This window comes from Argentina silus (assembly GCF_951799395.1).
Source record: "Argentina silus genome assembly, chromosome: 16".
In the NCBI taxonomy this organism is placed as follows: Eukaryota; Metazoa; Chordata; class Actinopteri; order Argentiniformes; family Argentinidae; genus Argentina; species Argentina silus.
Genome location: NC_139670.1, coordinates 14,367,877 through 14,379,471, shown reverse-complemented (window position 1 = coordinate 14,379,471; position 11,595 = coordinate 14,367,877). Strand labels below are relative to the sequence as shown.

At 41.5% G+C, this 11,595-nt stretch overlaps 1 protein-coding gene and 1 long non-coding RNA gene across 2 annotated transcripts; one reads left to right on the top strand and one right to left on the bottom strand.

Moving 5' to 3' along the window:
• Positions 1-11: 11 nt before the first annotated feature.
• On the top strand, positions 12-4,264 carry gnptg (N-acetylglucosamine-1-phosphate transferase subunit gamma). The gene is made up of 11 exons (XM_083688146.1): positions 12-163; positions 405-462; positions 679-746; positions 1,074-1,128; positions 1,353-1,436; positions 1,603-1,696; positions 1,985-2,099; positions 2,365-2,447; positions 2,700-2,831; positions 3,257-3,338; positions 3,663-4,264. The coding sequence occupies exons 1-11, from the start codon at positions 97-99 to the stop codon at positions 3,743-3,745; spliced, it is 921 nt and encodes a 306-aa protein (XP_083544272.1). The 5' UTR covers positions 12-96; the 3' UTR covers positions 3,746-4,264.
• Positions 4,265-5,834: 1,570 nt separating this feature from the next.
• On the bottom strand, positions 5,835-7,132 carry LOC310816910. The gene is made up of 3 exons (XR_014554667.1): positions 7,077-7,132; positions 6,515-6,612; positions 5,835-6,201 (listed from the first exon to the last, which is right to left on the bottom strand). It is a non-coding gene; the product is annotated as an uncharacterized lncRNA (long non-coding RNA).
• Between the last annotated feature and the right edge of the window lie 4,463 nt (positions 7,133-11,595).

Sequence of the window (11,595 nt, the reverse complement as noted above, 5' to 3'; positions counted from 1 at the left end):
TGTAAGAAACGTAGATCCTCAAAACATGACAAGAGGAACGTTGTCGACAGTTGACGTGAAGAGGCTCGTAAAAGTCAAGCCAAACGTATTTTAATCATGTATTATCCAGCTACGAGAATATGTCAAGTTTTGAGGACATGTATGCTCTGTTTTACCCTCCTGAGTGAGTATTATTAACTTGATTTCGTTAGCTGCTGCAAAAATAACCTGGTTGCTGTAAATTTCCGCATTGTGTACTGCTGTCTTGTCCAAGGTTTCATTGATGTGACTACTGTATATCCATTTAACCATCTTTGTCTTTATCTTATGTGTTAGAAGCAGGGTCTCATATAAGAAAAAAGTTGCTACATGTATTTCTACTAAATAATCTAGTGTGATTTGCTAATCCTGTTTCTCATCTGTAGTAGTGCCCCATGCAAATGCTGGTAAAATGAAGATTGTGGAGGAACCAAATACATTTGGGTAAATTGGATTTTATTCTACAATGATAACTTGAGTTTTAGAATATAAACATATTTTCAAAGCAGATTCATATGCAGTGTATCGACCACAGTGGAGGTTGGTGAAGGCAGAAATCCATTCCATGCATTACAATGAGCTCGTCCTCCGATTTCTACCGCCACCAGCCTCCCCTGATCAACCATTGCTTTATCTAAGGCTCTGTTTACATCTGTCCAGGCTCAACAATCCCTTCTTGGCTCAAGGTAGTAGACTTCAGCCCAGAGTGACTCCATCACCAGTGTCAGGTAAAAGAAAACTTCACTAGATGAATTGACTTAAGCGTTTTTGGCCAGATGTCCCATCTACAGTATAACAGCTGTGCTGTCACCAGAACCAGGGAAATGTATCCACACCATGGCTTTCTATGTAGCATAATACTCTAATGATTTGAATCAAGTTATCTAGAAAAAGGTTGACGTAATCCAAAGGTAAATTAATTCAATCGGTCAACAATTGGTGACTGACAACAAGGGTACAGATTGAGAACTAGATTCTCTTTCTGTGTACTGTAAACTGACAGCACATTAATTTGTACTTGTTCTTGTAATGATACTGCTAATTCTATTTTTAAGGACCAGTACATCTACATCGACTGGCTGGGAAGTGTTTTAGTTACATAGAGTCTACGTAAGTATGGGATATGCACCAACACATGCTGTAGCACGGCCTGAGACCTGAGATCGGTGTAGATCTGTTTTGTTTTCCATATCAGTTTTGACAAGATGCTGACCTCAAGTTCATTTACAGTACATCTCTGGCAACTTGTGAGGCTGTGTGGGTGGGTGGGTGGGTGGGTATATGAGTTGCATTTATTACTACAAATTCATTAATTATGTTATTTCACTCACTAGGTATAAATATGAATTCTGTCCATTCCACAACCTCACCCAGCATGAGCAGTCGTTCAGGTGGAATGCCTACAGTGGCATACTGGGGTGAGTAAGAAAACATGCATGTTTGATTCCTCATTCTATTCCATGCATTACAATGAGCCCATCCTCCGATTTCTGCCTCCACCAGCCTCCCCTGGATGAATACACTCAGGAATCTGCCCATCTTAACGATGTTGACATATTTGTATCCACTCTGTTATCCCAACAGCATCTGGCAGGAGTGGGAAATTGTCAACAACACCTTCTTGGCCATGTGGATGAGGGAAGGAGACTCCTGTGGGAATAAGAACAGACAGACCAAGGTGGGGGCTGTTTCACTAAGACAGTCAGTGCTTCCCAATCCTCTAACCTTCTCACTTTTCACTCCCCCACATGGCTTTTAAAACCAATGGATGAGTGTGAGCAGGAGTGTACAAGTACATACTTCAGGGAGAAGGGTAGGGTATTGAGACACACAGAGAGATTCATGGACCATGTCTGAGTGTTTTTTTTTACCTAAAAAACCCAGTTAGTAAGTTTCCTGAAATGCCCGGCAAGGCCTAAGATTTTTGTTGTGAGATCAAGTGAATTCTCCCATCTTTATTCTGCAGGTGATTCTGACCTGTGGTGGGAGCAGCAAGCTGGCCCAGGTATCAGAGCCCACCACTTGTGTGTACTCTCTCACCTTCGAGACTCCACTAGTGTGCCACCCCCACTCTCTCTTAGGTAAGACAAATAATAGCACCGCCTCTCCATTCAACACTGGATCCCAGATGAATCCCTAGCCCCTACCCCTAGATACCTTTGTGGACCTGAGAGGATTGAATGGATGTACAGTCAGCAATATGGCTAATATAGCTCTATTTTGCCTCATAGGCGACTGACACCTTGCTAATCCTCTTTAACATACAGGAGTAGCTAGGAGGAGTCACTAGGGCTTGATTTGGCATCTGAGTTATATGTGTGTGTGTCTGTGTGTATTCTCATCCAGTGTATCCAACCATGAGTGAGACGCTGCAGAAGGAATGGAATGAGGCTGAGCAGGCCCGCTATGAGGATCTCATCACTGAACAGGTAATACATCTGTAATTACTGGCACTGTAATTACACAGCTTTATCATGGTCCTGCACTGGAACCTACAGAGTCTAGCCTTCTTCTACCTATATGACCACTGTCTTACGACAGATTGCGACTCTGTCCACCCTGATGGTTCTCATTTCATATTGTCCTTTCCAGCACTGTAACAACTATGGCGGATACATAACCAAGCCAGCTCAGCTCTGTAGTGTGTAAAAACCCTATCTAACAGCGTCTGTTTATTGCAGGGGTACAACAACCTCCTGAGGGATATCTTCGAAGATGCTGGCTTCCTGAAGAGCCTGAAGGTGAAGGTGAAGGAGAAACAGGAAGTCACAACAACTTCCAGGACACACAACTCCCTACAGAAATGCAACGAGGTACTAAGGAGATTCACATGGAAGAGGAGACTCCAAAACCGTTTTCGTTCACTGGACATTTAGCATTCTTCTTACGGGTTCTTTCAAAACAGTTGAAAATGGAATAATGACTAGCTACGGAAGTTTGTGCATTAGAAGCTGTATCTCAAGCAAAACACATGGAGTGTCGTTGACAGAATGGCTTGGTCCAGAAACAACCCCTAGCTCCTACTCTCTAGACAAGTGTAGATCTGAGAGGATTGGACAGGTGTCAGCGAGATGGTAGCAGCTCCACATTGCCCTCTGATAGGCTGGGTGGAATTATTGCCATCTTGATTATACCCAGGTAATCCTCTCAGATCAAAGTGTCTAGGGAGTAGGAGCTAGTGGTGGTTTCTGGACAGGTCCTATATTTGACTATATCTATGAATGCTTGTTTTGTGTAGGACAATCGCAAACAGACAGAAGAGATAGAGAGGTTACAGGCTCTCCTCACTCAACATAACATTCCCTACGGACCAAAGGCAGGTGAGGTTCACAGAGCACCACTATGAACAATGATCAAATCAAAACGTTCACTCCAACTTACACACTAGCTGTAGGAAAAGAATCACTCCACATGTTATACAGTATGTCACCAGGGCATTTAGCTGTGAAATGTAAACATGTTTGAACAGGAATGCTGGATGCTTGTTAAGGGTGTGTGTGTGTGTGTATGTGTGTGCGCGTTTTTAATATGTGAAGCTGGAAGCCAAATTAATTTCCCACTTTAGGTGTGATAAAGGGAACTTATTGTGTTGTTTTGATGTTTAACTCTTTATGTTTTCTTTCTTCCCTCCCGTCCGTCGACAGATAATGCAAGGGGTCCAGTGAGTGTGACGGTTCAGGACCGCCACCTACGAGGAGATAACAGCCTCATCAGAGACTTGCTTTGAGAACTCTGGCCCAAACATCGCATGGACAAAGACAATACCAATGACATATAATACCAATGGACAAAGACATAAAACCAATTGTATTTCCTCTTTTCCTCGCATTCTCCCTTCCTTCTCAAAATGCATAAGGACATTATCTCTTAGGGGAGAAACCTTTTAGGAGATGGGATAAAAGGATAGGAAACTATTCACCCATGGCGTCAGAATGGACCAGGCTCTGACTGCAGTCACAGCAGAGAAAGGGAAGATGTCACACAACAGATGGCAAATACAGCATTGTATTACAGAATACAAGTTCTTCAAACTAGTATTGTAAAGAATGTGTTTACTAAAATGTTGATATGATTGTATGAATGTCTTGTTCTTTCATGAGTGATGGGGACTAACAGTGCTATGGGGACTATGCAATAGCAAACATTCTTAATTACTTTCATTCAACTGAGCTGCCTGGAAGATGTCCATACATATGTTTGACATTTTACAGAAAATAAAAAATGTTGAGCTACACAAGCTTCCTAAATTCAAGCCATCTTGATTTAGCCATGACAGAAATGATAAGGGGGCCATTGTGGGGATAATGTGAGGGGATATTGAGGGGATAATGTGTCTCGTGTCAAAGTTGTTGGTATTTCACTTGAAAAGCATTTTGTTTTTTAGCATCTTGTTTACATTTTTTTTTTTTTAGATAAGGGGGCCAAACTGCTGAGTTTAACAGCTGAGTGTAATGTCTGTTCATGCTTATTTATCTAAACTAGAGTATCAAAGTTGTTCTTTCAGTCAAAACGACGAGTCCATCTCTTGGTGGTTCCCAGTGGCCGCCTGGCTCATTAGAGCCTGGAAACAAGCATGTTCTATTTGGTTCTGTAGCTGCAGGAGAACTCTGGTGTCCTTCAGTTCCCTCAGCTTACGCTCCAGGTGCTTGACAAAGATGGAGATGTCATCCTCTTTGCGGGCCACTTTCCTGAAGCGTTTCACCGCGACGATGGGATACTTAATCTCCTCCGTCTCTTCGTCTTGAGAGAAGTCATCATCTGGGATTTCAACCACCACCTCCGGCACTGCCGCACCACCGCCATCATCACCGTCGTACTCCTCCTCGTACTTCCCATCTGAGTGGATCAGATATGGTGACTCATCCCCCTGTTAGTGGCAACACACAGCATAGACCATGCATGGTGACATTTACACTGTTTAAGGTGCATCCTTTTAAAAATGTGTTTGGTATATAAGTTGAGAGATGGGTCTGGGTCAGGGGAGGCTGGTGGAGGTGGCCTACAGCCAGCCACTGCACAATTTGAGTGACTCTTGCTCATCATTGCTGACAGCGCCAACAGTGAACAATGTGTATTCGCCTAGACCAGCAGGTGTATGAGGAGAGATATGCAAATAATACAAATGTTTTTTATTATTATTTGGGTCAATGACAAATAAGGTTTTCATAATGAAATAAGAAAAATACTGAGCAAAATGGATTTTAAATACATTATTCAGTCCACAAGAATGTATCCTGTGTATTTATATCCTGTGTATTTATATTTGTTTCATAGATTTTAAGGTGATGTAAATACATTTTTAAATAAGATTTCAGATTTTACCACCCAGAAAATGTCAGGTAGCGCGACCATATATTAATTTTGAGTAATACACTTTTAATGTATTTACCACTACTGAAAACCTGCAAATCTGAATCACTGTAGTGTGTAAAATACACATCACATGGTAAATTCCACTTTAATTTCTTTATTTATGGCAGTTTAATTCCATTTATAGAAACAGTCACTTCTTTTTGTTTTCAAACACCTTATTTTCCAAAGAAAGACAGAAAAAATCTTTTTTTAACAGTAAAAAGTATTTGTATACATTATTCAAAGGTTCAGTTATATTTCTGACTTAATTTTGCAGTTGCAATGGGAATGGATACATTTAAATGTAAATTTGCTGGTCGCACCACCTGACCATGACCAGTCGCGCCACCTGACATTGTGCTCAATAACAATTGATATTCACAAAATAAAAAGGATATGTAAATGCATTTTACTCTGGTTTCATTTGGCTTTTATTTGAAACCTGAGCATTTTATACTGGAATTTAATTATACAATTACATCTCATTTAGGCCAGCATTCAAAACAATACTGCAACAATAGTAATGTCAATTGTTTTCTGACCTTTCTTTCTTTTTCTGGTGTTGAGGATGCTTGTGGTTGCTCCCCATCCTGCAAATTCATGTTGGGAATAACCTGATCAGGAGTGTTAGGCTGAGCCTCTACTAGAAGAACAACTGGATCATCTGCTGATGAATTCATAGATTCAGGTTTAAAGTTCATTATTTTGTCCAGTGCCCTGTGCTTTTTTTGGTAGCTCCTCCATTGCTGCCTTGTTTTTTCTTGTTGTGCCTTGGAGAGCTGACTTACTGGTGTTTTCAGTATTCTCCCCTCATTCTTCCTTTTTTGGTAACTAAAAAAAAAATATTGACAGATTCAGCTGACTAAGAACAAAACATCCTTACCAATGACGATGTAACATACCGATCTCTAAAAAAGATATAAAGTTTCAGACCCCTGTTATTGAAATCAATCCAAAATATATGGGACATATTATTTTATAGTTGAAATATTGAATAGCATGGGTAATAAAAAACTATGCTCTACTGTAATACTGTATGTTGCACTGCTATTCAATATGTATTATCATGTAATAACTGTAGTTCCCATGAAAATGAACATTACACCATAGTGAAATATACAGATATACACAATGACCACAATACCTTGCTTTTCTTTTGGCAAGGTACTCTGCCCTTGCAACTGGATCATTTTTTAAACAATCTCTATGCCGTGCTGTTTTTTCTTTACTTGATAATGGCATCTACAAAAATGAATGAAAAAATAATAACTTAAAGGTGCAATATGCAACTTTGAGTATCAATTTTGGTTATATAGTCCTATATTCAAGAGTATGACTTTTTTCACCTTTACACAACTTAAATATATACATCTTTCTGCATGATATTAAGAAATTGTATTTAATATCTTCAAACACATTAATTAATGTCACTTTTTTCAATTGGTTGAACTGTAATTTTGGTCGCGCCACCTGACTTTTCAAACTCAATTCAAATCTAACAGGCATTAACTTGGACACCTATATAAATGTTTGTCCTTGTACTCAAGGTTAAACATTTATTTTTTTAAATCAAATCCACGTTTTTATAATAACAACACATTTTCATAGTTTTCCAGGGGTCATACCACCTGACATGGTAAATTGAACCAACCTCACCATTACTCAAAAACGTCAAATTATGTAATATTTGTGGGACAATTACTAACCTTGTTACTCCATCACAGGGGTCCTTTGAGGTCTTCTGTGTGATGTCACACCCTGTTACATGGTTTTCTTAAAGGCACAGTACATACAATTATGTTTTTATGTTGGTCGCCCCCCTTTACATTTGGAGAAGTACATTTTTCGGACAAAAGTTTTTTAAAGTAATTTAGGAATTTTATTCAGAAAATTAACCTTTTTATTGCAGTTTTGTTCTTTGCATGTATGTTCGGACGGTCGCACCACCTGACATTTTGGAACTTTAGAACACCAAAACCCCAAAATAAATTGAATTTCAATAAAATGAGAAGGTTTTCTCATAAAGGAGATATTGTTGTGCAATTTGATATAACATGTTTTTTTATTATTATTGTTTAGGACAATAATGAATTCGGACACAACAAAAATCACGTCATGTCATTGACCCACTTAATAACACAAAACTATTACAAGCTTTCAATAAACGGTCATTGGTGTATTAAAATCTGGTCCTCGGGCGCACTTTTCAAACTCCTTACCAAAACTTTATTATAAGTTCATTTGTATCACAAGCACTGTGACAAATAGCCACCTACAGTACTTACAGCTCTACTACAGTAGGCTACCTGGATGCGACTTCTTTTCTCTGGCGGTTTCGGGGCTGAAGCAGCCTGATCGTCGGCAGGTCTCTTCGGAGTCCATTGGAATATGGATGGAATAGCATTTGGCTTCAACAAACGTCGCCGTCGTAATGAATTGCCACCCATAAATTCGGTCTGCATATCCCTCTCGTAGTCCTCCGGTGTGAAATGCTGGCTACACACACGCACATTCTGGTATCTGTTTTGCGGTGTGTTTACATCGTAATGGGGGTTTCGAATAGCCACCAACCACTGCTTGCATCTTTCAATATTTCGCTCGGGTAAATGATGGAATGTAACCCCTTTCGATCTAGCATCCTTGAAATCTTCGCAACCTACCACGGAACAACCACCCGGCATCGTTATCTCAGGAACAAAGTTATTTACGTTATATTAAAATGAACCTAGAGAGGAATATGCGAAGCGAGAGAATCAGCTCCGCCCCTTCTTTCGTCCTCGATGAATTGTGACGCTATGCAGACAAAGCCATGTGTTTTTTGACTGGAAGGCAATAGGATAGTGTATTGCTTATTTGCTCGATTTAAATATAAATATAAATATATATATATAACTATTAGGATTACTAAGACCAACTAAAGTAGAGAGCACAACTTGGAAAGAGACAAGATTAGGGTATACAATTTTTTAATATAGTTGATTGCACATTACAAGGCACAGTGACATAAGGTATTATGGCGCTTTTTCACTGTCACTTTTGGCACCGGTGCTTGGCCCAAATCAGGGACCTATACATGGGGAGATTTCTGGGACTTGGGGGTAGGTGTGCGATATCATGCGCCCTCCCATTGTTTGGCTAGGCTAGTATGAGACTGCTACTTCATGTGTTAGAAAAGCATGAAAACCCGTTATAATCCTTGAGTTACTTCGGTTTTGAGTCAAAAACATGTAAGTTTGGTCAGCTGTAAACACCCGTTTCATTTTATGGGAAATGTGACTGTTCAGTTATCCAGCCAGATGAGCCAATCTGCTACTTTTGTTCTACATTTCCAAACTAAATAAATGCCTTACATTCAACCACACCACTCCTTTGCACGTTTCAAAGTCATGTTACTAAGAAATTCCCTGGAGAAAAACGTGACAATTATTGATCGATTTAGTGTTTTAAGTTAGTCATGCTGGTTTGAGGGCTAAACCCATCCCTGCTCTCTCCAAGTCCTCAGAATAGACCCTCACGGAATGATGTTTCAGTGATCACACTTCTCTACTTGGGATACGAACGTGCGGTTTCCAATGGGGTTTTCCCATAGACCCTCACGGAATGACGTTCCACAGTGGCCCTCTGGGGTAGGGAAGGGCGTTTTCCAGTTGTATTTGAACTGTAATGCAGGTGACTGCTTTAATAATGACACCCCAAACCCATGAAAACGTTTATTGCGACATAAAAATAACACAGTGAATGTCGAAGTGGCCAACAGTAAGCTATTTGTAGTGAGCATCAAGGGCGAAACTTGACTTGGGCATGGCTGTAGATCCAGGATTTCAAAGCTTCCTGGGTGGGGGGGGTGGAAACAACACACCAAAAAAAGCCACCAGTGCTTAGGCCCAAAACACTTGACACCAATTTAACAGAATGCCATTTGAACAGGAAAGGACCAAGTACAGGCCATTACAATTGACTTTTACTGAAAGCACATTCAAACCAAATTTCCTAAAGTCACTCCCCAGACATGGGGAGTTTAGACATCATAATGAAAATTCTATACATTAAAAACAATAATATCATATTTTTGAACAACTTGGTCTTAGTCTTCTTTGCACATGACAAAAGCTACAATGATACAACCTACTGAAGGTATACAGAAAATCACCTCCAAAAATGTTTAATAAAGATAAAGTCCAGTTTAGTATGCAAACCAAGGCAGACATAATAAGTACATTTATCACCTGAAACATCCAGTCCATACACCCCATCACCCAACTTTCTCACCTTCTCTAGCGGGTCTGGATCTGCTCCTGCTGGGAGAGCAGGCGAGCCCTTGTAGCCAAGGCAGCCTTGCGTGTCATAGTAGTGCATCGGGTCAGGATCTCTTGGGTCTTGGGTCGCAGGGGCACATTGGGGGTACAGGAGCCACCCTGGGGTCGTAGGGACACCCTGGGGGTAGCAGGGGTACCCTGGGGTCGTGGGGACACCCTGGGGGTAGCAGGGGTAGCAGGGGTACCCTGGGGTCGTGGGGACACCCTGGGGGTAGCAGGGGTACCCTGGGGTCGTGGGGACACCCTGGGGGTAGCAGGGGTACCCTTAGAGAAGCCCTTGGAGCTGGAGGCGGAGAGGTTCTCATCAGGGCTGCGGTCATGTTCCCTGAGCTGGGTTGAGGTTCCAGGGTGGCTCTGGGACTTCTCTCTGTTGGAGTACGAAGAGGGGGTCCTGCTCAGGGCCAGAGAGTCAATGGCTGAGGAGTTCACAGAAACAAAGCTGGGGTCAGAGCCAGATTTAGACTCGGTGCTAATGCTGGTTCTGCTGTGGCTGCTCTTGTGGCTGTCTGACAGGTCTCGGTTCTTGGTTTCTCTCTGGGCCAGGCCAGCAGGAACAGGTTGGGTCTCAGACAGAACATCCAGAGAGCATGCCTTCTGGAGGGGGGGCGAGTCGAGGTTGCTAGATCGGGTACCCTCAGTTGCCAAGTTGTGAGCAGATGCGTGTAGCTTCCTCTGCATGGTATGAAGGCTGGCATATGGGTTGTTGTAGTGTTGCAAATACAAGGATGGAACATAGCCTGCCTTGCCTTTGTACCTGAAGGGACATATGCCACGGGTAAAATAGGTTATTTTCATTCAGGGGACATTTTGAGTCCAACACTCTAAGCTACATCTTCTGGTCACAAATCAATCATCATTTGTCAGAACCATCATGTGGAAATCACTGATGGTTGTTATGTCTGTCCTACCATTCCTGCTAATATTACTTACTGAATTACTCTTAAATTACCACTGGATTATGTCATTTTAGTACAACATTTTGTGTCCACCCTTCCGCCTAGCTACATGCACAGGTTAAAATACCTGATGAGCCACCAGCCGTCGTCTGATTTGCGGAGCACCTCCACCACAGAGCCAAAGGGAACAGATACTTCGTCACGTTCCTTAGTGGAGTAGCTTCTCACTGCATAGTACAAGGTGCCTGAGGGCAAAACCAGGAAGAGGGTTGAAACAACTTCAGAGATTGGGCTTGTTTGACTTCAAATTTGATTCTAGGTCAGGTGAGGCTAGGCGAGAACAGACTAGGACAATGTATCCGGGCGGTCTCAAGTTGGACAATGACATGCAATTCTGACTGCATGGCTTGAAAACATGACTATGCTAGCTATGAAATCCACAATAAAACATCCTATGAATTCTCTTTGAAATCACCATATACCACAACCATCAACTGAGCATATGTATAATCAATAGATCTCTTAAATACCATATTGATTTATATCCTACCACAGTCTATACATCGTGGCATGTGAAAAGTGCCTCCCACAATGAAGGCACTTGCAGCCCTATGCAGTCTGAGAGAAGTGACTGCAGGGCTTCACAGCACTTAACTCTAAAAACTGTGTGAGCCTCGATCTCATGACTCTCAAATCTTAAACGACACATTTCTGACAGATTTTATCCCCATCATGCAACATTGAAAAGCGCTGACCAGCTGTTCGGGAACTGCACAAAATTGATTCTCTCAAATACGGTCATAGTCTTGAGATCTACTATATCCTACTAGAGAAGTTACAGCATGGCAGGTAATGAGGGATGTTTCCCCAGCTCAGGCCTGCCATCTGGTGTTCGGCAGGCTGTACTGAATTGGCAAGGGGCAATGTAAGACTGCATAATCATACTGTATGGTAATACTTCAAACATGACAAACATTATGTAAAGCACCATATTATATCAGATTACTGGGATT

Excerpts from the sequence above, each read along its gene's own strand:
- gnptg (XM_083688146.1), top strand. The coding sequence starts at position 97 with ATGTATTATCCAGCTACGAGAATATGTCAAGTTTTGAGGACATGTATG. Across the intron at positions 164-404 it reads GCTCTGTTTTACCCTCCTGA|TAGTGCCCCATGCAAATGCT; the intron begins GTGAGTATTATT and ends TCTCATCTGTAG. Across the intron at positions 1,129-1,352 it reads TTTAGTTACATAGAGTCTAC|GTATAAATATGAATTCTGTC; the intron begins GTAAGTATGGGA and ends TTCACTCACTAG.